The 25,752-nt window shown below is 45.6% G+C and overlaps 2 protein-coding genes across 3 annotated transcripts in view; one reads left to right on the top strand and one right to left on the bottom strand.

The window, feature by feature from the left end:
* Positions 1-16,858, top strand: part of Cs (citrate synthase) — a 24,345-nt gene extending 7,487 nt beyond the window's left edge. Inside the window, exons 2-11 of the mRNA XM_038314519.2 lie at positions 4,122-4,172; positions 5,099-5,206; positions 5,831-5,896; positions 8,937-9,068; positions 9,267-9,455; positions 12,040-12,239; positions 13,084-13,213; positions 13,335-13,436; positions 14,233-14,442; positions 15,345-16,858. Of these exons, the coding sequence (XP_038170447.1) occupies positions 4,122-4,172; positions 5,099-5,206; positions 5,831-5,896; positions 8,937-9,068; positions 9,267-9,455; positions 12,040-12,239; positions 13,084-13,213; positions 13,335-13,436; positions 14,233-14,442; positions 15,345-15,515 (1,359 nt within the window). The 3' untranslated portion in view covers positions 15,516-16,858. The remainder of the gene's footprint in view (positions 1-4,121; positions 4,173-5,098; positions 5,207-5,830; positions 5,897-8,936; positions 9,069-9,266; positions 9,456-12,039; positions 12,240-13,083; positions 13,214-13,334; positions 13,437-14,232; positions 14,443-15,344) is intronic.
* A 659-nt stretch (positions 16,859-17,517) lies between these two features.
* On the bottom strand, positions 17,518-22,744 carry Coq10a (coenzyme Q10A). Of its 2 annotated transcripts, none has more exons than XM_038314521.2 (5): positions 22,275-22,744; positions 21,598-21,744; positions 18,979-19,207; positions 18,425-18,526; positions 17,518-18,193 (listed from the first exon to the last, which is right to left on the bottom strand). In XM_038314521.2, exons 1-5 carry the CDS (start codon positions 22,412-22,414, stop codon positions 18,026-18,028), a joined length of 786 nt encoding a protein of 261 aa, XP_038170449.1. In that variant the 5' UTR covers positions 22,415-22,744; the 3' UTR covers positions 17,518-18,025. The 2 variants fall into 2 exon arrangements, with proteins under 2 accessions (XP_038170449.1, XP_038170448.1); XM_038314520.2 differs by having other exon boundaries at positions 18,979-19,171.
* Positions 22,745-25,752: the final 3,008 nt, after the last annotated feature.

Below are 25,752 nucleotides of genomic sequence, written 5' to 3'. Positions count from 1 at the left end.
GCTGGTCTCAAATTCACAGAGATACGCCTGCCCCTTCTGAGTGCTGGAATTAAGGCTTTTGACATGTCTGGCCTCTCTCAAATCTTTAATGTTGGAGTTCCTGGGAATGTAGGATGAGGTGCCTAGGATGGAGAGCAAAGAAAAAATGTCCCTGTAAAAGAGGAATTATAATCATAGGAATTAGTGGTAATAAGATGAGGGGGATAAGGGTCTAACAACAGTATTCAGTGTTTATCCAAACAAGATTCAAGAATGTGGAGTAGCAGTTCACATTTGTTCACTGATATTTGACAGTTAGCTCACTGTCCTATTTTAGCAGGAATATTCTTTTTTCAAATTTATTTAACTTTATTTTATGTGCATTGATGTGAAAGTGTCAGATCTCCTAGACTGGTGTTATAAGCAGTTGTGAGCTGCCATGTTGGTGCTGGGAATTGAACCCAGCTCCTCTGGAAGAGCAGCCAGTACTCTTAACCACTGAGCCATCTCTTCAGCCCTTTAGCTGGAATAGTCTTAAGTAATATAGAAAAGTTCTTTGAAGCATTACCTCCATATAACTCATTGGTCTTTTCCCCTCGTGGCCCTGTAAGTGGAGGCGGTGTTGGTTTGTTGTTGTCAGCACATCTGAGAACCATACTCCGCTTCCATCAGCAATAGCAAACTCACAGGGCTATGCGCCTATGGTCCCACTCTCATGAGGCCAAGACAGGATCCAGGCCAGCGTGAGCTACATAGTGGGACCTTGTCTGAGAAATGAAACAAGCCATCATTCAGGTGAAAAACAAGCACACCTGTAATCCCAGCCCTAAGGAGTCCACAGGAGGAGCGTTGATTCAAAGCCAGCCTGGGCTACATGAGATCCTGTCTCAGTACATACAAAAAGATCTCTGTGAGTTCAAGCCTAGCTAGAACTGTTACACAGATTAAATCCTATCTTGAAAATACCTAAACAAACAAGCAAACAAGCAAAGAAAATGAGCAAGCTCAAGGCAACAGCATGTAAGTTTGAAAAAAAAAACCTCATAATGGTTGTGGTGTTTCCACTTTCCCCTGTAGGGACTCCTGGCTGTCAGCCATTATTCACCAAGCATTAGCAGCTCTCTCTGGCCCTCCCCATGAAGGAACTGACCTATTGAGTGAAGTGACTGCCTGTCTCACCTGACAGCTGCTGATCAGTGAGGTGACTACTTGTGGCAAGCAACCAGATGCCAAAATCTCAGCTGTCACTGCTCCAGGGCTGGGGAGGAGCTGGGGAGAAGACGTTCGGAAGTGATTCGCCTGCCCCATCAGTGGTGTGACCTGGGCATACTGTGTAAGGCCATTCTCAGCTCTCTGTGGAAACCACCGGTAGCAAGTGCCTCCTATACAGCGCTCTTAGTGCTTCCAGTGAAGTCTGAGGACTTAGGCAGGAGTACTGACAGACATTCCAGGTTAGTGTGATTATATACTGAGTAATAACTCAGTAATAACCCTGTCTCAGAAAAACCTGCTGTCCCAGCACTGGGAGAGAGCAGAAGGAGCAGTTTGAGGCCAGCCTTGCCTATATGGTGAGTTCAGGAACAACCTGTACCATAAGTGATCCTATATCAAACAAGCTAAAAATGATACCTCTCTCAAGAAAATAGGAAGTTGAGGTCTTATTATTAAATGAAATTAATTCACTCTTTCCTGGGGTTTGACAGATTTCTTCCTGTGATGCATTCTGGCTAGACCAGACTTTTGTCACTTGATGGATTGTTACAGCCAATAGCACTCTCTGCCCCCTCCCACTTTTGAGATAGGATCTCACATAGCTTAGGCTCCTCAGACTGGATATGGTATATAGCTGAGACTCATTTGGAATTCCTGATCTCTCCCTCTACATACCTTCCAACTGATTGTATTATAGGCCTGTGACCATGACACATGGCTCTTTTTTCAAAAACATGGTTTCTCTCTGTAGCCCAGGCTAGCCTGGAACTTGAGTCTTCAACTGCTTCAGCCTTTGTAGTGCTGGGATTACAAGCATGTTACCACCATGCCATACAAGACCAGTGGTGAATGCTGCGCGTCAGTGTGCGGATACATGTACGTATGGAGGCCAGGGACGAGTTTGGGTGCCTTCTGTCACTGTCTACTTTAATGCTTTGGGACCGAAAGCTCACACATTTTTGGCTAGGTTGACTGGCCAAAACTCTTAGGATCCAGTTTCTAAGTTATAGCTGCAAGCTGCTATGCCTATTTTGTTCTTAGTGTTTTCCTTTTTTTCCTAACAGCCTATATTTTTACAAGATACTAGTTATGGACTAGAAATGGCAATTAACATAAATGTCAAAACATTCCGAAAAGAACTTACTGGTCACATTTATTTGATAGCAAAATGCTTTGAGATTTAACAAAATACAATTTAGTGTTGATGTCTGGCTTTTATGAGGGTGCATATGCTTTAAGCTTGCAGAGTAAACACTCTTGCTCACTGAGCCATCTCCCACACCCTAACATTGGCTTTTTAATTACCATTTTAGAGAATTGAACAGTGAGGTTTATGTTAGGGTCTCATAGCCAAGGCAACAGGATGAAAATGGCAGGCCTGTATTTAGGACTTGCTGTGCTTTTCGTGTAACTAGATTGAAATTAAGTCTGAGATCCAAGTCTGAATTTCCATTAGTTTGTTTTTATTTATTTTGGGGATGTAATCTCTTTTGGTTGAAGACTGGGCTCAGATTCATGCAGCTGAGGGTGATCTTACTCTGATTCTCCTGCCTGTGCCTCCTGGGTGCTGGGATTATAAGCTGCCTCACTGTATAACGTTTCTGGAGTCCTGGGGGCCGGGGAATCCACGTGCTTGTGCATGTTAGACAAGTGCTTGAGTTACATCCTCATACCCCTTATTTTAGTTTTTCATTTTTTTAAATTATTTTTTGTGTATGGATGTTCTGCCTGCATGTATGACTGTGTACCATCTGTGCCTGGTGCCTGTGGAAGCAGAAGAGGTCATTAGGCTTCATAGAATTAGAGTTATAGATGGTTGTGAGCTGCAGTGTGGCTGCTGGAAACTCCTCTGGAAGAGTAGCTAGTGCTCCTGCTGCCGACCATCTCTGCAGACTGGCCTGGCATAGAGGTGTGATCCCACTGCCTCTGTCACAGGTACGCACCATCCCATGCACAGCCTTCCTTTCCAAATCAAATATTCTGTGTTCGTTGTAATTAAAGGTCTAACTCGAATTTTTCCTTGATCATTTTGAATAGTCTGTTAGTCATTGTTTAGAGTTAGTAAGAGTGTGTGTGTACAGTGCACATGATAATATATGAAATTGCCAGGAGTCGAGACACACACCTCCAAACCCAGAATTTGGGAGACAGAGACAAATTGATCTGAGTTCAAGGCCAGCCAGAGCAACATGAAGGAACTTTGACTGAAAAAAATAAAAATTATATTTGTGTGTGTATCTATCTATATATGTGCATACTTACACAGTTACAGAAGTGAGCAGGATGCCAGGAATAGTGGTAGTGGGTTTTAGTCAAGTCTGTGAGTCTGAGAGCCTGAAAAGTGCCAGTGTCAGTCAGTCATGTGTTCAGAGGCAGAGGTCTGGTGTCTGTGTTTGGAGAAAAGTATTTCTAGCTGGGAGAGACAAGAGGCTGATTTACCTTTTCTGGTTTTGCTCTATGATGGGGTTTCCTGTTGACAATTAAATCTGGATGGACCAGGGGGCTGGAGAGGTAGCTCAGAGGTTAAGAGCACTGACTGTTCTTCCAGAGGTCCTGAGTTCAATTCCCAGCAACCACATGGTGGCTCACAACCATCTGTAAATGAGATCTGATGCCCTCTACTGGCCTATAGGATATATGTAGGCAGAATACTATATACATAATAAATAAATCTTTTAAAAAAAATCTGGATGGACCAGATGCTCTGCATAGCACCTGTGTTGTCTGAGAACGCCGGTGTGCCCAGTGTGTGAGAGAAGCTCTTAAGGAGTACTAGTGATGCTATGGAGATGAGAAGCAGGCTTCTGCCAGGGCTGTTTATCACCTAATAAAAGTTTATGTCAGACTGTCCTTAAGGTGAAAGTCATTTCAACTCCTTGATTAAAGAAGGGAAGGGTATTCATAAGGATTTTGTCTTAATCTCTTTGCAGAACTCATCCTGCATTGTTCTTGCTGTCCGGCATGCCAGTGCTTCTTCCACGGTAAGATCTGGCAAGGATACAGAATCATTGTAGCAGTCTGACTTCAGGACAGACTGTTTGGCAACTACTTGCCTTATTATCTTAAGTCTATTGGAATTAACCAATAATTGTTACTGTTATTATTATTACTATTTAAAAAATATTTTTAAAAATTTTATGTTTATTGGTGTTATGCCTACCTACATGTAGGTCGGATCTCCTGGAACTGGAGTTACAGATGGTTGTGAGCAGTCATGTGGGTGCTGGGAGTTGAACCCAGGTCCTCTGGAAAAGCAACCAGTGCTCTTAACCGCTGAGCCATCCCTCCAGCCTCTTAAGAAATAGCTCATTCAGTGGTGTAGTACTGTGGAAACAGCAAATGTTTTCCCTTTAGTTTCTGTGCTGCTGAGCATTAAACCCAGAGCCTCACACATGGTGTCAATTACTTTACCATGAAACCATGCTCATAACCCCTAAATGAAATAAAATACACTGTTTGTTTGTTTGTTTGTTTTAAATTCTAATACAGGATCTTATATCCCTTTTACCAAATTCCTGAAACAGGGTGGCCTCACTCATCTTTCTGCCTTGGCCTCTTGAGTGCCTGACTTTTTCGGTTTTTCGAGACAGGGTTTCTCTGTAGCTTTGGAGCCTGTCCTGGAACTAGCTCTTGTAGACCAGGCTGGCCTCGAACTCACAGAGATCCGCCTGCCTCTGCCTCCCGAGTGCTGGGATTAAAGGCATGCGCCACCACCGCACTTTTTAATCATTAATTAAGTGAACATCACTGTCCATATCCAGGACATTTTCCTTTCTGCAAAATGAAGCTCCCACTCACTCCTCCCGTGCCTGACTGATAGATGATAACAAGAAGTCTTCATATATGTTCTTTACTGTAGGAAACTCTATGTTTTCGTACCTCTTAACCCTTCTGTTTCTCCTTCTAGAATTTGAAAGATGTATTGAGCAATCTGATACCTAAGGAGCAGGCCAGAATTAAAGCCTTCAGACAGCAACATGGGAAGACAGTGGTTGGCCAAATCACTGTGGATATGGTAAGGGCTGTGGTGTCTTAGATGGAAAAAGTAGCCCTGTGACGTATGCCACAGAGGTACCATTTTCTTTACTGGTATACAATGAAATGTTAGGGTTTATGGTATTCCTTAGAGAATAGTTCTTTTTTTCCTGCAAATTTATAGTTATGCCTAACCTTGTTCACCTATGACAAAGATAGATGCAGTTTATAGTTCTGTTCCCAGCTTCAGCTAGGGCCAGACTGTCTTCTGATTGTTGTCGCGGCCATCCAGTTAGACTTCAGGCCCAGTGAATCCTCTGGTGCAGCCTTAGGATAACTTCCTAAGCTTTTCAGTCAGTGCTCCTTCCCCTTTGCCCATAATAGATGTAATTCCATTTAGCTCATCATTGGGAATGCGGAGGGGTTAAGAATGGTCATGAGGAAAGGAAGCAAAGGCAGACACATTAAAGGAACAGTGGTGGTGGCACAAACGCTCATGGCCTGAGCTAGCAGCCTTGGCAGAACAGTCAGTTCTAGACATCCAGCCCCCAGAACCCACCTCCCAAATGTAGTCTTGCGGGTGAGAGAGTGAAGGTCTTCTGAGCCCAGGAGCCCCAGCCACTGCAGGCAGGTCTGTGACGCTTGCTCACACTTCTCTCCTTAGATGTATGGCGGCATGAGAGGCATGAAGGGACTCGTGTATGAGACGTCGGTTCTCGATCCTGATGAGGTAAGACGCCATCATCCATCCGTGATTGTCCATACAAGTGCAGACTAGGAAACAGTTTCCTCTCGTGCACCTCAGTACAGAATAAGAGAACAAAGGCAGGATAAATATGTGAAGAATAAGATTTTGTTTTTGTTTGAAGTTATAGCCTTGGCAGGCCTGGAACTTGTGGTTATACACCAGACTGGCTTTGAACTCATGGCAGGTGCTTTTTCTTTTTTTTTTTTTTTGGTTGAAAAAACAAATCATATTTATGGGGCTAGAGAGGCGACTTAGCAATTAAGAAGACATACTGCACCCACACACAAAATCACACTCACGTGCACATACAATTGAAAGTAATAGAAATAGCCACGTCTTTAGTCCCAGCACTCAGTAGGCAGAGGCTGTTAGATCTCTGATTTCAAGGCCACCCTTGGTCTTCAAAGTGAGTGCCAGGACTACATAGACATGCTTTGCCTCAAAAAAAAACGATTATTTAATATAGTTTTTCCTTTTTTTTTTTTTTGGTTTGTTTGTTTGTTTTGTTGTGGGTTTTTTTTTTTTTTTTTTTTTTTTTTTTTTTTTTTTTTTTTTTTTTTTCGAGACAAGGTTTCTCTGCAGCTTTTAGAGCCTGTCCTGGAGCTAGCTCTTGTAGACCAAGCTGGTCTCGAACTCACAGAGATCCGCCTGCCTCTGCCTCCCGAGTGCTGGGATTAAAGGCGTGCACCACCACCGCCCGGCTTGTTGTGGGTTTTTATCTATTTTGTTTTTTCGGGCCAGTTTATTTCTGGTTTTATTTTTGTTTTGTTTTGTTTTTTTTGAGACAGGGTTTCTCTATATAGCACTGGCTCCCCGGAACTCACTACATAGTGTAGTGATGAGCTGTGGGCTGTGTTCCTGCCGCCCAGCTCCCGGCCGCCTGGCTAGCTTATGCCCCGAAATAACAACACACAAATTGCATTCATTTAAACACTGCTTGGCCCATTAGCTTCAGCCTTTTACTCACATCTTGACTAACCCAAATTTCAAAGGCAGTTCGGTCAGTATCTGCTGTGTCCTGCAGAATGTCTCGCAGACTCTTTCATGAATCCGGAACCCCCGAAAGATCATCTCACCTTTAGGCAAGTTCAGCAGTCCTCTCTCTGAGGGTTCTCTGTGTCCAGTTTATGCAATAGTCCAGGCAAGAGCAGTTTCTTGCCCAGATGGCTATCAAACTCCATAAGGAGCCTCTTTGATGCCCATCTTCCTCTTGAAGTAGATTGGTGCTGCCAGGAGCAGATATGTCTCATTGTCATGAAAAGCCCTAAGTTATTAAAACATTTAAATTGCCATATTCTGTAGTCTTTGAAAGATATGAAGAATGCCTATTTAACTGAAATATATCTCTATATATCTAGAAAATCTAACATGACTACAAGCTTGACTATTATCGATGATTATTCATTAACAACCTATATTTCCTAATTATACATTACATTTTTAAATGAACTACACAATCACAATACCTTAATCAAGATCAGAAATACATATACATATAACAAAATTGACCTTAAATCTCTATCAATAAAGCAAAATCTATACCAATGCAAATTATTCATATCCCTCTTTAAATGTAAAAGAATATTTATAAACAATATTTGGGAATGTGGGCACAGTTATTTCTCTCCAAACTGCTTCCTGCTGAATGGGGGCGCTGTTATTTAGGTCTTTCATGGTATAACCTGTGTGGTAGTTTCATCTCAGTTGGCAGTTGAGTGAAGTAATTTTCTGAAGGTGTTCACAGCAACCTTTCAGGAGGGCGTGGTCTATCATACCATATTGGGATAGAAGCAATCCATAGGGTCTTATTTTCTGTAAAAACAAAAGAAGAATCTCTTTTCCAAAGTATCCTATCCTTAGACCCAAATTCTGAAGTCAAGGTTTTTCAAAATAACTATGTTGGATTAGTTCAGCAGCATTTATAAACAAATATCTTTTAGCATCTGTTGCTCCTTCCTCAGCATTCAAACAATTCAAAGAGAGCATAATAGCATACAGTATCAAGATTTTCTGTGTATTTTTCATCTTTGTGCGGCTTTATTTTAACCTCTATTTCATTTACTTTTAACTTTTTGCTTTTTGAAACATGTTCTCTGTATATCTTTGACCTAATATAACTCTGTAGACCAGGCTGTCCTTGAACTCACAGAGATCCACTTGCCTTTGCTTCCCACATGCTGGGATTAAAGGTTTTGCTGCCATTTCTTTTACTATATATCTCTCTTTTGTGACCACATGAGTCTTTAATTTACCAAACAATATCAGTAGGACTAAAGCCTTGACTTTGGCAGCTGGATCCAGCCCATTCCTTAGCTTTCCAGCCTCATGGCGGAGGTACGGGCTGTAGCCATTTTTATTGCCACAACTCTGGTGTTTGAAGGTCCCTGCCGGCAAGCAAGCTGCAGCATTCTGCTCAGAGACCACACTCATTCGGACTGCCTGCTTGAAAGAGTCAGAGTTTGCCCTGGCAGGATGGCCCAGAAAGCTGGCATTTTAAAATGGTACAGTTTTTTTCCTGCTACGGCTGAAAACTGAAAAGCATGCAGTCAGTTTTTCATCAGCACCACTTAGGTGTTTGGTGGCAGGACCTCTTAAAGAGCTGCAACATAGACCAGACTAGCCTTGAACTCAGGCATCTGTCTCCTCTGCCTCCCAAGTGCTGGAATTAAAGGAGTGTGCCACCATGCCTGTTTTTTGTTTGTTTGTTTAATAAGTAAATAAATATATATATACATACATGCATACATATATAAAGTAAACTTTTAAGTAAATACTTGTTCTTGTACGTGTTCATGTATGTGCCCAGGTACAAGTCCCACATTTTACATTGTAAGTGTGGAGGGCAGAGGACAGCTTGTGGGAGTTGGTTCTCTTGCATCACTGTGTGCGTCCCCGGGACCACACTCAGGTGCTCAGGCTTAGTAGAGTGTGTTTACTACCGAAGTGACTGATGATTAGACTAGTCTGTTCTATGACTGACAGATTAATAAATTGGGTCTCAATTGTTACTTTCTTTCTCAAGGGCATACGTTTCCGAGGATATAGTATCCCTGAATGCCAGAAACTACTGCCTAAGGCTAAGGGTGGGGAAGAACCCCTACCTGAGGGCCTATTTTGGCTGCTGGTAACTGGACAGATGCCAACAGAGGAACAGGTATGGTCAACATTGGCCCTTCCGATTCCCCTTCCTTGCTTTTCTCTAGTCTTCAGCATTTAATCTTCCTCTGCCCATAGCTGGTGTTCACAGAGTGCTTCAGGAAGGAGTGAGCAGGGTCTGGCTGGGTCTGAGCGGATTGTACCCTTCTGGGTTGTCCTTACTCAGGCATTTCTAAGCGAATCTCCTTTTTCACAGGTATCTTGGCTCTCACAAGAATGGGCCAAAAGGGCAGCTCTGCCTTCTCATGTGGTCACCATGCTGGACAACTTTCCTACTAACCTGCACCCCATGTCTCAGCTCAGTGCAGCCATCACAGCCCTCAACAGTGAAAGTAACTTTGCCCGTGCGTACGCAGAGGGAATCAACCGAACCAAGTACTGGGAGGTAGGAAATTGAGCTGTGTGATTGGACTGTAGCGGGGTTCAGAGTACCTGAGTGTGAAGTTGGCTTAGTTGAGGAATCTACTTCACAAACTGAGGCAATCCCCAACACTGAAACAAAAATTCACTATAAGACTTGTTAAAATTATAAAGAAAATAGAAAATTGATTTTTTGCCTACTAATTTTTATTTTGTTTGTGCACTCATAGCGTGTAAAGGTCAGAAGACAGCTTAGGAATTTGTTTTCTCCTCAGACAGAGTTTGTACCATGGATCAGTTTGTCAGGTGCCACTGTCCACTGAGCTAGCCCCAAACAAGGAGAACTTTTATGATGCCTTAGGATTTGGATGAATGATAATTAATCACACTGTAGCCTAGGAGGATTGATGCCAGTCACTCTGGGCTAGACCACCTAAGATACTGTGGGAGAGACAAAGACTAACGTCCTGTTTGTAGAATCCTAAAATGAAAAGTGAAGTGTGCACGCGTGTGTGTGCTTGCACCAAGGGTCTTATCTTTTCCACTTTATATTCACTTTATTTTTTGAGACAGGGTCTTTCACTGAAACTGAAGCCCCTTGAATTGGCTAGTCTGACTGGCCAATAAACTTGAGGGATCCAACAGTTTCTGCCTTCCCAACATCGTGGTTATAGATACTGTTTGCCTGGGTTTTTACAAGGGTACTGGAATTTCAAACTCAAATGCTCGTGTTAGAGTGCTTGAGTTGTACTCCTGTTACTGACTAAGCCATCTTGTGGTATAGAAAGCAACCCCTCATCCCCCTTATGTGCACCACTTTTGTAAATGGTGGTGGTGGTGGTTGAAAGGATCTTGCTATGTAGGTAGCACTTACTACTGTCTTTGAACTCGCTGTATAATCCAGACTGTTCTTGAACCGTGAACCTTCAGCCTTCTGAATGCTGGGATTATAGGCATTTGCCATTGCACCGTTTTATGAGATGCCGAGGGCTGAGTGCTGTTTGCATACTAGGCAAACAGTCTTCAAGTTTGTTTATGCGTAACTGTCTGAGCCATTGTGAGTTTATTTGCACCATATGTGTTTAGGAGCCCATGGAGGCCAGATGTTGGGTCCCCTAGACTGGAGGAATTGGGGGTGCTTATGTGTTGAAGCTTGCATGTGAAGGTCAGAGGACAACTTTTAGGACAGGGTTCTCTCCTACCATGTGGCGCCCAGGAGTTGAACTCAGGTCCTTTACACCTGCTGCTCAAATAATTGTTATAGCTGTTGTAGAATTCACTCTGTAGACCAGGCTGGTCTTGAACTCACAGAGATCCATCTGCCTCTAACTCCTAAATGCTGGGATTAAAGGAATATGCCATCACAGCCTGGCAATTATGCCAGGGTTTGTTCACATACAAGACTCTTCAAGGAAAAAAAAAAAGTGTGTGCCACCACTGCCTGCCTTTTTTTTTCAGATTCATTACTTCTATATTCATTTTCATTAATTGTTGGTGCGTGTGTGTGTGTGCGTGTGTATAAATAGGTAAATATGACCTGCCTGGTCTGTATAATGTTACTTGTGTGTTTTCAATAACCAGTTAGTGTACTCTTCTTGGTATATTTTTCAAGATTTATTTTTGACATGTACGAATGTTTTGTTTGCAAGTCTGTCTGTGCGCCACCTGCATGCAGTGTCTGTGGAGGCCAGAAGAGGGCAGTGGATCCTGAACCGAGTTAAAGATCATTGTGAGCTACTATGTTGGGTGCCGGGATCCTCTACAAGAGCAAGTGCTCTTAACTGCAGAACCGTCTCTCCACCCATGTTTGGATGAACTTTTAGACGAATGCTAGGCATTGAGTCCAGGCCACATACATACTGCACAAGTTTTCTATCAAAGTATATGTGTTTCAAAACCTTAAATAATAGATCTAGCATAATACGTACCTAAAGCCTTGAAGCTTTTGCTATTCAGGATTTGGTCAACACTGTTTTGACTCCTAACATATGTAATAACTTTTCAATGCAGTCTAAACTATAAAATTAAACATTAGAATAAAGAAATAAAGAATTAACTTTAGAAAGTGGGCCAGTGAGATGGCTCAACAGGTAAAAGCACGTGTCCAACCCCAGGGGTCTGACCTCAATTCCCAGGACCCACATAAGGGTGGCCAGAAGGAAGGGACTTCACAGAGTCATCCTTTGGTCTCACTGTGTGCCTCTTTACACACACATTATATGCATATAAAATTTGAAGATGTAAAGGTGATGTCCTTTACCTCTAGCACGTCCGTGTAGTGTAAAGTTATGCTACCCCAAGCACATCGCAGAGTGGCACATCAGGGCTCACGTTTTACTTTGATACTTAACTGAGGAACCTCCGCTCATGTATGCGTGCTCTTACGTTCAGGAGGATGGAAACAACGGAGAATTGTGGGTTATTAGAAACCTAGGTTGTAGTAATTTACTCAGTACATGGTTATTGTTACTCTGTACCTTGAAATATACTTAATATATAACCCCCCAGCATACAGCTGTCACCTCAGACACTGTCTGTGAAGGACAAACAGTATTGCAGCCTAATGCTTTGTGGGTAATTCCTCTTTTCTCCATCTTTTCTTTAATCAGTTGATTTATGAAGATTGTATGGACCTGATTGCAAAGCTACCCTGTGTTGCAGCAAAGATCTACCGGAATCTCTACCGGGAAGGCAGCAGCATTGGGGCCATTGACTCTAAGCTGGACTGGTCCCACAATTTTACCAATATGCTAGGCTATACTGATGCACAGTTCACCGAGCTTATGCGTTTGTACCTCACCATCCACAGGTAAACTAGATTTAATAATTATACCCCTTAAATGCCTGGATTGAGCTGGGTGGTGGTGATGCACACCTTTAATCTCAGCACTCAGGAGGAAGAGGCAGGTAGATCTCTGTGAGTTTGAGGCCAGCCTAGTCTACCAAGCAAGTTCCAGGACAGCCAGGGCTACACATAGAGAAACCCTGTCTCGGGGGTAGGGGTAGGGGGTAGGGGGTGGGGAGACAACCCTGGATTGATGGGAAACCCTTTGATTTGGTCTGGGTTTTTTTGTTTTGTTTTGTTTTTTTGAGACAGAATTTTTCTACATAGCCCTGGTCCTGGAACTCGCTATGTAGATCAGGCTGGCCTCAAACTCATAAAGATCCCCCAGAGCTGCCTCTGCCTCCCAGGTGCTAGGATTAAAGGCGTGTGCCATCATGTCCAGCAATGAGGGTAGGGGTAGACTATATTTTAAAGCTCCTTAATGTTATTATCTGGAAACAGATGACCTGTATAACAAAGGGGTCTAGGTAGAAACATCTTGTAAGGATTGAAACTTGGCAAGAAATAAGGAAGAAAAGCTGAAAGCTTTAGGGGAATTGCTTCTGATTTGAAAAACACACACACAAGGGAGTCCATCAGCTTTCCAGGAGCTCCCCCTTCCTGGTCACCATTATTAAAATGGGGGAGGTAGCTGAGACTGTAGCTCAGTGATCCTAACAGTAGAAGTAGGGGTGGAGAGAGGAGTAGGCACAGCTGACCAGCTAGGGTGTCGGGAGCCTAGAAGGCCAGGATCTGACAAGAGAAAAGCAGTGTCTGTCGTAACCAGCCCTTTCCTTTCTCACTTTGGCTCTGCCTCTTGTCCCCACAGTGACCATGAGGGTGGTAATGTAAGTGCCCACACAAGCCACCTGGTGGGCAGTGCCCTTTCAGACCCCTATCTGGCCTTTGCAGCAGCCATGAATGGGCTGGCAGGGCCGCTCCATGGACTAGCCAATCAGGTAAGACTAGCTTTCTTTTTCCTGTTCTGTGTTTTTTACTCACATGACCTGTCCCCCATCTTGACACTGTTTCCTTGGCATGTATATTGACATTCCTCTTCCCATCCTAAACTTACCATAGGAAGTGCTTGTCTGGCTAACACAGCTACAGAAGGAAGTTGGCAAAGATGTGTCAGATGAGAAGTTACGAGACTACATCTGGAATACACTCAACTCAGGACGGGTAAGCAACCAAGAAAGAGACTAAGACCCAAATACTGAAATTTGAAAGAAAATTCCAGGCTATTGAGACCTCGTCTCAAAGGAAAAAAATAAAAGAATAAAAGCAGCCCCTGCATTAGCTAGAAAACTGCCTCTTTTATTGTTTCCCCATTTGTTTGCCTTGTGGATTTAGTTTTCTTTTTATGATGCTCGGGCTTGAACCCAGCATCTCTGGCTAGTAAGGCAAGTGCTCTACCACCTATTTTCCCAGCTGCTGCTATATTTATTTATTTTTGTTGTATTTTGTTTTGGTTTTAACTTTTTTTTTAATTTATTTATTTATTATGTACACAGTGTTCTGCCTCCATGTATGCCTACTCGCCAGAAGGGGGCACCAGATTTCATTACAGATGGTTGTGAGCCACCATGTGGTTGCTGGGAATTGAACTCAGGACCTCTGGAAGAGTAGTCAGTGCTCTTAACCTCTGAGCCATCTCTTCAGCCCCTTGTTTTGGATTTTTGAGACAGTGTTTCTCTGTAGCTTTGGAGCCTGTCCTGGAACTAGCTTTTGTAGACCAGGCTGGTCTCAAATTCACAGAGATCCGCCCTCCTCTGCCTCCCACAGTGCTGGGATTAAAGGCGTGCGCCACCACCGCCCGGCTGCATTATCTTTTTACTTAGAGATAGGGTTTCCACTGACTCACCCAGGCTGACTTTGAATTTACAGTCCTGCTTGAGCCATCAGGACCAATGATCCTGAAGATGAAGGGGGCAGTTCTCCTGAATATGGCAGCTTTGTGATTTCCCCCTCTTTGCAGGTTGTCCCAGGATATGGTCATGCAGTGCTAAGGAAGACTGACCCACGGTATTCCTGCCAGAGAGAGTTTGCTCTGAAACATCTGCCTAACGACCCTCTGTTTAAACTGGTTGCTCAGTTGTACAAGATTGTGCCCAATATCCTCTTAGAGCAAGGGAAGGCCAAGAATCCTTGGCCCAACGTAGATGCTCACAGTGGGGTGCTGCTCCAGGTGAGTCCATTCTTTCCCGCTTGCCTTCTCACTTGTACCACTGTTTTGTTCTTCGCTGTGCACAAAACTCCCTAATCAGAATAAGGGCGAGGAGGATGCAGGGCCCTTTATTGAGAGTTCTCACTTGGTAGCCTTGAGTGGCTTGGAACTCTGTGTAGACCAGCTTGACCTGGAACTCAGACCCACTAGCCTCTTCAAGTGCTTTGAATGAAGAGGTACATGCACCACCGGGCCTGGTACTTTTTCTAGTTAGTTGGTGGTAAATGTGTTTATGTGTCTGTGTGCTGGCACATGTATGTGCATGTGGATGCCAGAGGTGATGTCGAGTGTTTTCCTCTGTTACTTTTCATCTTACTTTTTGGAGACTTTTTTTTTTTTTATCTTACCTTTTGGAGTCTCTTAGTGAACCTGGGGGTCACTGATTCCACTCATAGTGATAAGTAAGCTCCAGGGTCCTCCTGCTCACAGGATTTCAGGCATATGCCATTACACCCTGCTTCTGTGTGCATGCTGGGAATCCTGAACTCAGGTCCTCAGTCTCAAAAGGCAAACCATCTACCAACCAAGATGTTTCCTTGGCCTCTGACCTTAAGCTTTTGACCTCTTGCCTCAGCCTCTTAAGTAAAGTAGATAGAATTTCAGGTCTATAGCACCAGGTTCCCCTAGAGCAGGGTCTCCACTAGCCTCCCTCACAGAGCCCTTTGACACAGTCGAGCTCTTGACTGAGCTACAGCTGTGTTACTTTTCCTAATGTTCTTGCAAATTATTTAAGGCTGAGTGGGCTGAGACTTACTATGGATAAGAGGGGGAATGGAGTCTCTAAGGTTTTTGTTGCCATAGACTTGTGTGTGCCACTGTCTCTGGCTTTTAATAAAGCTTTTTTTCCTCTTCTACCCTAACAGTACTATGGCATGAAGGAGATGAATTACTACACGGTCCTGTTCGGAGTGTCGAGGGCACTGGGTGTGCTGGCACAGCTCATCTGGAGCAGAGCCCTAAGCTTCCCTCTAGAGAGGCCCAAGTCCATGAGCACGGACGGTCTGATGAAGTTTGTGGACTCTAAGTCAGGGTAAAACGGGAGATTGCGGGAAACTGACTATAAGAAAACAAGGAAGCTTAAAATAAAGTATAATTTTGTTTTGTTTCAGGGGCCTTTAAGACTTAAGATTAACCTGTATCCGAGGCACTGAAAATACATTTGAAGTTAAAATATAAATTAAGACTTAAAAGATGAAAAGCAACCCCTTCTTCCCTCACCAGCTCACTTCCCTCCCTGGTATGAGTTGTCTACCAACTGTAGGATGACCAGGACTAATGCATGTGGTCAGGTTAGATCTGGCTACCTACCATCTTTAGAGTGAGAGTCTGGCTCCTCTTGTTTAGGTCAAAGCAGGTTACAGAAAAGTTGCAGTCACTCTGTGAAGCTTTTGCTTCTACCCTACCAGCCCTCTGAGCCACCGAGGCCAGGGCCAGGCCCAGGCCCCTTTTGTTTCCATAGGAATCATGTTGGGTGTCAACTGTGTCAAACCCTAAGGCCTTTTCCTGTGTACGCAAGCACTTCCTAGAAAGATCTGTTGGTTAGCTGGAAATGAAATTGGTTATTTGGCAACTTTTGATGCTATCAGTGGCCATAAATGGCATGGTATTTATTTTACTGGTACCCAGCATTTGATTCTATTTCTCTCTTTAAATTATACCATTAAATTAAGGTCTGCAAGTGTTCTGTTTCCTCCCAGACTTCCTATACCTGCTGTGCCTCAGCTGAGGAGGCTGTCCTAGCCTCGGCTAGGGTCCTCTTAGCAGGTCTGTGATCTGTGGTCTTCCCAGTCATTTGGCTTTTCAGTACTTAATGTGAACTAGGCCTTTTACTTCCATGGAACATAAGCCACTCTCTTCTGACCTTGGTCTCTCCTGGTATATGCTCTGGCACACAGAACAAGGGCTCAGGAACGACCGGCCTCTTCATGGGCTGGTTCCAGGGGTTCCAGCCTTTCTTTTTGAACAGAAAAATGAGTTGCGATTGGACATAGTTCCCTTTGAATGTCAGCTGGACCTAGGGCTGAGGGCATTCAAAGCAGTGAGCCGCCTTCTCACCCTGCGTCGGGGACACGTCCCTTTATTTATCGATGTCACTCTCGAGCTCACAGTATGGTGGTTATCTTAGCAGCCCCGTTTGCACAGATTTCCAGTGACTCAGAAGCTATACTGCCTTTTCTTTGAGAAAGGGTTGAGATACACTCCTGTTGTGCTCCCTCCTTACCCCAGACTCCTGCCTGCGTTTGTGTGGAACCCAAACCCCAGCACCACACTGTTGAGATGGACACACTGTAAACCCCTGGGTAACTGTTAAGTCATGATGCAGACTTCAGGTTGTTCTGTATAAAATGAAAAATAATAAATGTTTTTATTAACAATGCTTGAGCTTGCTGTTACATAGGCTTGAAAGAATCATTATGAGGTAAGGAATCTGGTTAGGTAGGAAGGTCTGAACTAGTGGGTGATAAGTGATTCTGTGTATATCCTTTTTCTTCAGGCGAGTTGGACATTCAGAGGGAAGGCTGCTTTCCAAAGACGTTCAGCCTTTCCCCAAGGTTGGGAAGTCCTTTACCTTTAACCCTCATCCCTCTCTGTTATAGAGACCTCACAAGTACTTGCCTGACTAATCCAGGAGCTGGTCTAGCCCAGTGGGTGAAAGGAGCAAGAACTGTACCAAGGACAAATGGAGAACTGCTTGCTCCAGACTTAGACACTAGAGGGTGCTTATAGTTAGTGCCTCTCCCTTTCCACTTTCCCTAAGGAGGCCCCCCAAAGTAAGGGGTGGTCCTGGGGGCATTAGATTATGGGAGGTCTAAGGCTGTCCTGCTGCAGCTGGCCTTTTGGAAAAAGGTCTATAAATAGGCAAGAAGGTAGGTAGTAGGTCCTGGCATGCAGGGCATGCTACTATAGTTAGCAGGGACGCCGTGTCCAAGAGGCCGCCTTACACCTTCATTCCCACAGGACAGGAAGCTGTGACTTTTGCTCTGCTTGTTATGTTACCCCTGTCCCTACCCCGAGAAATAGTACCAAAAAAGCAAATTCACACTGTCACAATTTATTGAAGTTTTATAAAAACTCAGGCCATGTGGAAGAAACAGGTACATCCCCAAGACTGTTTAGGGGATTCCTCCTCTGCTCTGTGGCACTGGTGTGAAGCAGCTCCTTACTTCTACCTGTCAGACAGCATGGACACGTTCCTAAGCTGAGGCAGGTTGCCTTTCGCTTCTCCTGAGAAATCTTAGCGGGGTAAAAGTTACTTTCCAGCCAGTACCTCTGTGTGAGGAAGTTACTACTACATCCGCCTGACCTGGTCCAGAGACTACAGCTCTGGCTTTATTCGGTGTGAAATGGCCGTGGGCACAAGGCATTCTTTGCTGTGTATCTCACTTCCGCATGTGCTATCTTCCCCACATGTCCAGCCAGCATGCAGCCCAGTTTAGGAAGAATTGAGAGGTGAAACTTAGACCTCTCTCTGAGCAAGAGCCAAAACAAATAAATAAAAATTGGGTGGGAAGAGGGGGTGAAGGCAAGGGAGCAATCCTTTGTCTCAAGTCTGGTGCACCTCATGGAACATCAGTTCACGGGGGATGGCTGTTTCTGGCCCAAACTTAGTGGCCGCCCGGCGCTCAAAGGCAGCAACATTCTGTTTGACAACCTCATCAAAAAACATGGTCGCCAGCTGGGAGTGCAGCAGAGAACGAAATTCAAAGGAAATCTGGAAATGCATAAGAGACAGAAACTTCAAGACCATGTTGGAAGGGTGCTAATCTGTACTGCCTTCTTTACATCCCCCACCAGACATCACTTAAGAAGCGTAACTTAGAACTGAGCAAAATGCAAATCTGATAGAGACTTAGACCTCTGAACACGTATAGAATTGACGTGTTTAGTGCTTAGTTTTACCCTCTGGCCTGGTCCAAGGGCTGTGCCACAAAACCTGACTCACCGAGAAGTCCACAGTGCAGGTTCGAGGGTAGGCAGGAATACCAGGGCTGAATCGCCAAATAGTCTCTAAGTGGTTAAAGAGCTTGCCATCGGTGCAAACAGCCTAGAACAGGACACAATTGGCTGGTTAACTCCCTCTGTTAAGAGGGGTAGTGTAAAGGAGCTAGAGCAGACATTGTTGACCTGCGGGTCACCCAAGACCATTGGAAAATGGATGGTCACATGATTCACAACAGTAGCAAGGTTATAGTTACGAAGTAACAACAAAAGTAATCTTATGGTTGGGGCTCACCACAACATGGGGAACTGTATTAAAGGGTCACAGCATTAGGAAAGTTGAGAGCCGCTGAGGGTTTAGCTTTGTGGAACTACTTGCATAGGATGTGTGATGGGTTGGCCCAGCACCACCACCACGATAATTGACTTTTCTTTCCCTTTAATGTTAGGTGAATACTTAACACGTAGAAATCAAGTAATTACAGGAAAGGCCAAAAATAACCCTTGAATATGAAACTGCTAAGGAAAATACCCTGAATCCTCCCAGACAGGCCTCACCTTGACCATGTGTGGTTTGACCATGGAGACCGCAGAGGTATAACGTTCCAAGACAGGTGGAAACCCAACCTCCAACTGGGCTTTCAGGTGACCCTTACGGCTGGATACTACCAGTGACTTTTTACACCACGGCACAAACTCTCGGTACTCCTGGACATTGGACACCACCTCGTACATCTCCTGCATTGAGTACCTAGGACAAGAGGAGTCAGAGACCAGGAGCTGCCAGCTGGGTCAAGGTCCTTGCCATTGGCCTTGACACAATCTTTGCCCACAAACCAGGCACCCAAAGAGACCTGGATGATACATTATTTTATCCTAATAGAGGCTTTAGATGACAGGATGTCAGTTTTATTGGTAGCCAAGTCTCATTTTTTTTTTTTTACATTTTACTATTTTGTATATGTATGTATGGAACATGTGGAGAGCAGAGAAAAACTTAATTTTGTGTGTGTATGTATGGAACGTGTGGAGAGCAGAGAAAAAGCAGCCAGTTCTTCCAGCTTGTGGATTTGAGGAATCAAATTTGATAGGGTCTTTATGCTTGGAGCCAAGTGCCTTTACCTGCTGGGCCATTGGATTATTTTGAAAAGACAATCTTTTGTGGCTCAGGCTGACCTTAAACCACTATGGGCACAAATTAGCTTCCAATTCATGATCCTCCTGCTTCCGCAGTGCTGGGAACAACTCTACAACTTATTAGTGTGGTCTTAGGTAAACTACCTATGCCTCCCTTTTATCTATAATAAACGGGCAAATAATATTTGGTTCATTTGTTTGTGAGGATGAAATGAGACAGTTTATGTAAAATACCTACCTGTATAGACTGGAGGCGTAGTTCAGTTAGTAGAACACTTACTTGGCTTGAAGCCTTGGGTTCAGTCACCAGCACCACATACACCAGATGTAGAGATAGCCCACTGGTTAAGAGCACTGACTGCTCTTTCAGAGGACCGGGTTTGATTTCCAGAACCCACAGCTTACAATTGTAAGGAGGATCAACTCTGGTCTCCAAAAACACTTGTGCTCATGTGTGTGCATACACCCACATACAGTTACACATCATTAAAACTCTTTTAAAAATAAACGGGTGTGGTAGTACTCACCTGTAATTCAGCACTTAGGATTGCTTACCCATTCAGCTTAGCAGCCAGTACATAACAAGGCTCAAAATAACACCCCGTGTCTTTTTCTTCTTTGTGTTACTTCTAGTACCACATGCCTTTAATCCCAGCACTCGAGAGGCAGGTGGTCTACAGTGAGTTTCAAGGCGTCCAGGGCTGTTGACCTGACTCAAATAATTACGTAGTATTTTGCATTTGTTTATCTGTGTGTGGGAGCTGTGCCACAGTGCACTCTGAGATCAGAAGACAACTCCCGAGTGGGCTCTCCTGTTCCATCATGTAGATCCAGGGGATCAAACTCAGGTCGTCAGTCTTGGCAGCCTCCAGAGCCATCTGACCACCACCACCCCATTTTTAAACAAGGTCTAGCAGTATAGCCTGTAGTTCAGGTTAGTGGGGTGAAGCTCCAGAGTGCTAACGTGAGCATGTACTGGTCACTACCGAGTTTTCTTTATGTGTATGTCTGGGGGAGGGTATGTGCACATGAGTGCATGTGCCTACAGACCAGAGCAGGAAGCAAGTTCTCTGGAGCTGGAGTCAGTACAGGCTCCTAATCATTAAACCATTTCATAATTAAACATTTTTATGTGTATGAGTGCTTTGCATGTACATTTGTGCACGATGTGTGTGCTGGTGCTTGAAGAGGTGGTAAACCTCCATGTGGGGCTGGGAATCGAACCTGGGTCCACTGTAGCAAGTGCTCTTAACCACTGAGCCAGTTCTCCAGTCCCTATAGTTTAAGTTTTTAAAAGCATTTTTGTTGCAGCTAAGCATGGTGGTGCATGTCTTTATCGCAGCATTTGGGAGGCAGAGGCCGCTGGATCTCTGTAAGTTCCAGGCCAGCCAGGGCTACATATTAAGACCTTGTCACAAAACAAAAATGAAGCCTGGTATAGTGATGCAAGCCTTTAGTCCCAGCACTCGGGGCAGAAGCAGGCAGATCTCTGTGAGTTCGAGGTCAGTCTGGTCTATGTAATTACAAGGTGGACAGTCAGGGGTAAATAACGAGATCCTGGCTCAAGAGAAAAAAAAAACCTGGGAAGTGGTTTCTTAACATGCACAGGGCCTAGGCTCCATCCTCAGCGCTGCATGGAACCAGCATGGTGGTGGCACACGCCTGTAATCCCCGCTCTAGAGCGGTAGGTGGAAGCAGGACAGTTAGAAGTTCAAGGCCAACCTAGGCTACTTGAGACCCTGTCTCAAGTGTATGTGAGTAATAAGTATGACACAGGCAGGCTCTGGGCTATGTAACCCAGGGAGGCTACAAGCTTGCAATCCTGCCTCTGGCCTCCAGAGCTGAGATTACAGGTCTGCCTGTGCTTGATAACATTTCTATGAAGTAGCCTAGACTCATTTAATGCAGGGGCAGAGCAACCGAGGAGGGAAATTTAGGTTGGGAGGCTGGCAGCAAAAACATTGCTGGGGAGGTGGGTGGTCCAATATGGATTTTATCAACTGTGGTTATTTATTTGGAGTGGAAGAGAAGGATGCTCACCCCATGATCCTACGCTCCGAGTAAGCCTTCCGCTTGTTGGTGAAGGGGGCAGCAAAGCCCATGAAGGAACGACTGGGAGGTAGGCCAGCCTCAGCCGCCAAGACCTGGGCAGCGCGAGGCAAGAAGAGGTTACAGGAAATCAGAAACCTAGCACCAAAAGGAAAGGAGAGGCAGCGTCACGGTTCTTTTTTTGTATTCAGCCAATTCCAGGTGAAGGGGAAGAGGGATGCATCACGGAGGAAGGTCGTTCGGGCAAGTCCTTCTCCCCCCAGCACCTGCTCCAGCTAGCGGGGCTGACTGGCTGGCCAGGCAGTCACGAGTGCGAAAGGTCGAGGGCGGCTGAGGACAGGGCCAGGGGTGGGGATGGGAAAAAGACGGACACGGCCGAAGTGCCAGCTGCCTTTGGAGCAACGCTACTGCTGCAAGCAAACTCGTAGCATCCCCGTGCCGGGCCCATCAAAGCCAGGGCGCCCGCGAAGCCGAGAAGAGGCTGGCACGCACCACCCCGGGCTTGTAACTTGTATCTCCAGAGCTCCAGTCGGGCTCCCAGGGCACTACCAGTGCCGAGACTTCTCCGGCCCGCCATGTAAGGGCTGCCACCCTCCACCGCAGAACTTCGGGGTGCCGGCCGGGGGACCCCCTCCCGTCCAGAGCGGATGCCCGGGCCCGCCTCTCACCTCATTGGCCGCGGCTGCCGCGGAGGGCCCGGGGGCGGGGGCGGGACCGCGCGCGTGCCCGGGCGGAGCGAGAAGCCGCAGCAGCTCCGAGCGGCCGCGCGCGTCGGGGCCGGGAGCCTCCGCGCGCCCGCAGAGGCCATGCGCGCGCCCGTCCCTGGCACTCGGGGCTGCGGCGGCAGCGGAGGAGGCCGGGCGGGAAGGGCGGCGGGCGCGGGCTCCGGGTGCCTTCTCCCTGCTCCGGCCCGCGCGCCCGGTAGGCTAGCACTGACCGCAGCTCCGGGTCCCCTCACGTCACGCCGTTGCCAGGGATCTGGAGTGGGAGAGCGAGGGAGGAAGGAAAGGGCAACGCTGCCTGTCGGGAGATGTAGTTTCTTTGACACCTCTAGCCAGATTGCAAGGGCGCTGGGTGCGCGTCTGAGGAGCTGTAGCGATAGCTGGGGGAGCGAGGTCGCCTGGCACAAAGTACTTGGCGAGGCTGTGGTCACAGGACCTGATACGTAGGCGCAGAGGCGACGTCGTGGGCGTGTCAACGGCAGAGGTCCGTAGCTGTCCCGAGCTAGGTCTCCACAAGCCCTTTAGCGTTGCGAGGCTCCCGCTCTGCTCGGTGGGCTTCGCAGTGTCTGCTGCTGATTTATGTCTTTGGAAAAGGATATTAACGTTGCAAGCTCTGGGCTGACTTGAATCTCCCCTCGCTCTCCACTCCCTCCTCTCCCTTCCTCCCCCTTCTCGTTATTCTGGACAAGATATTCAACTTCTCCTGGGCTGGCCTCGAATTCGCAGTCCTTCACGAACGTCCCTAGGAACAAAATTTCCCCTTAATATTTATGAGAAGAGGTCAGCGGCTGAGGCAGGAGGGTTGCCACGAGTTTCAAGCCAGCCTGGGCTACATAGCCAGTCGTAGAGTAGCCAGATCTACACATTGAGGCAAGCCTCAGTCTCAAACCAAACATAAGACATGTTTTATCTATTCTTTAGGGCTCCCTCACTGTATGGGCCTGGTTGGCCTGCAGCTCACTGTGTAGGCCAGACTGGTCTGGAGCTCTTGGAGGCCCTTGCCACCTCTTGGCTGCTGTGATTACAGGCATGAACCGCAGGCAGCGATCACGTTAGGGAGGTTTTTTTTTTTTGTTTTTTTTTTTTTTGTTTTTTTTTTTTGAGACATGACCTTGGTCTGTAACTTGTGTTGACCTCAGACTTACAGGAATTCTCTTGCCACGGCTTCCTAATTGCTGGAATTTCAGATGTGAGACATCACAACTGGCCAAATTTTACTTTTAGAGAAAAGAACCATCATTGTCTGGAAAAACGTGTACTCAGTGGAAGATGAGACATCACAGTTCAAGCCCGACAGTGAACACCACTTATTACTTCCCATGATTCAAGGAGAAACAATTGCTCTTAAAAGTAGAAACAAACGGGCTGGAGAGATGGCTCAGTGGTTAAGAGCACTGACTGCTTTTTCAGAGGACCTGGGTTCAATTCCCAGCACCCGCATAACAACTCACAACTGTCTGTAACTCCAGTTCCAGGGAAATGAACATCTTCAGACACAGAAATAGATGCAGGCAAAAAAACACCAATGCACATAAGATAAAAATAAGTTAATTATCTTTATTAAAAAAAAATATGGGCTGGAGCACTGGCTGGCTGCTCTTCCATAGGTTCTGAGTTCAATTCTCTACAACCATATGGTGGCTCACAACCATCTGTAATGAGATCTGGTGCCCGAACACTGTACAAACACACACACACACACACACACACCCCAAAGGAAAAAGAGAGAAAAGAAACAAACTACAAATTAGAAAGAGACTAGACCTAGAGGGATACAAGAGCAAGCAAAATTCTGTCATGCATGGCTAAATTTAAGGATGTGGACTGTCACGGAGCCTGATAATCGAAGGTGGTGGCAGGGAGAGGACAGGCAGGCAAAGCTACATTGTGATACAAGCCGAATGGTTGTCCACAAATGAAGCCCTGAATCCCATCTCACAGCCAAGACAGGCTGGCCAGATGGCTCAGTGGGTAAAGGTGCTTGCTGCCAAGGCTGATCTGCATTCAGTCCCCAGGACCTGCGTGGAAAGAGCCTTCTCCTCTGACCTACACACACACACACACACACACACACACACACATTAAAAAGTTGAGTTTTTTTTAACGACTCTTTTCCTTTTGCTCCCTTTCTTCCACCTTCCTGAGGGCATGAAACCCCCAGCTACAGAATACTTTCATTTCTTTTCTTCTTCTGACACCTTTCTCTCTAGGCACCTCAGGGAGGGCCTAGTGTGCCCTCTTCCCTTCCTCACTACAGCTCCCGGAATCTCCTTCCAGTTTGAAGTGGTGTTCTGAGGGCACATGACCTTGAAGGGCAGCTGACTTGTCAGGTCAGCATCACCCTCTGGTCTGGACCCACCTCTGACGTAGGAGACAGCTGCTCGGAGTGAGCAGGAAGGAGCATGTTGAGGAACAGAGAGAAGCTAACTGGGATACATGACTGAACTATGACCTCATTAGCACTCTGCCTTCACTGAGCTAACTTGCTTCAGAATCCCTAAGGTCCAGTAGCCCTACAAAACCAATTTGCTTGCTGTTCTTCGACTAATTACATAGCTAATTACTTCTGCTTAATCCTTGCCTCGTTCACTCCTTTAGCTCTTGTTGTGCCCCTGCCATCTACAGTGATGAGTTCTTTCCATGTCTTCCTCCAGGAAGACTCTCGACTGAACCCAGGCAGTACTGCCCTGAATGCTGAATTCCATGTAAACAAGCATGTATCCTGTGTTTTCTCATTGTTTCATGTGTTTGCTTTATTTTCAAAAAGAGACACTTGCCATAACTTACAAGTTTCTTAAAAACACAAACAAACAAAAACCATCTGTTTTGTTTGGTTTTGAGACAGGGTCTCATGTAGCTCAGGCTTTCCTCAAACTTATTATGTAACCAAAGCTGGCCTTGAACTCCTGATATTCCTCCTAAATGCGGAGGTTACAGACTTATGATACCATACTTGGCTATAACTCCTTTCTTGTTTGTTTTGAGACAAATTCTCACTATACATTCCTGGCTGCTCGGGAACTTCCTATGTAGGCCAAGCTAGCCTCAACCTCCCCCCGCCCAGATCTGTCTGCCTCTGCCTCACAAGTGTTGGGGCTAAAAGTGTACCCACATCCTTCTAAAACCCCCAAGTTTCTACTTACTGACCTGTTAGTATAGTGCAGTATAAATACTGAATCCTCGTTAGCATTGTGGGGTAGACCCCAGAGAAGACTGCTCAGACATGGGTGTAAGGCAATAGAAAGCCTTCATCAGTCAGCTGGCAACTCTACTGGGTGTTCAGGATTCCGGCATAGCCCTGAGCCTTTCTCAGGGTGAGTTTTTTAAGCACAAAAACCAAATTCTGGTTGACATGCTTCAGTTGACAAGAACCGTTAGCCAGAAGCAGAACTACAGAAGCCAAAAAGCAAGGTTAGTACATTTT

This window comes from Arvicola amphibius, chromosome 17 (assembly GCF_903992535.2).
Source record: "Arvicola amphibius chromosome 17, mArvAmp1.2, whole genome shotgun sequence".
Taxonomy (NCBI): Eukaryota; Metazoa; Chordata; class Mammalia; order Rodentia; family Cricetidae; genus Arvicola; species Arvicola amphibius.
The sequence above is the reverse complement of the archived record's forward strand: the minus strand, read 5'-3'. Positions and strand labels throughout refer to the sequence as shown.

What these genes read in the sequence shown, in the direction of transcription:
- Coq10a (XM_038314521.2), bottom strand. Translation starts at nt 22,414, where the DNA reads ATGGCCTCTGCGGGCGCGCGGAGGCTCCCGGCCCCGACGCGCGCGGCC. An exon ending in CGGCAGCCGCGGCCAATGAG is followed by an intron (nt 21,745 to 22,274) that starts GTGAGAGGCGGG and finishes TTTTGGTGCTAG; the next exon opens with GTTTCTGATTTCCTGTAACC. An exon ending in CCTGCACTGTGGACTTCTCG is followed by an intron (nt 18,194 to 18,424) that starts GTGAGTCAGGTT and finishes ATGCATTTCCAG; the next exon opens with ATTTCCTTTGAATTTCGTTC.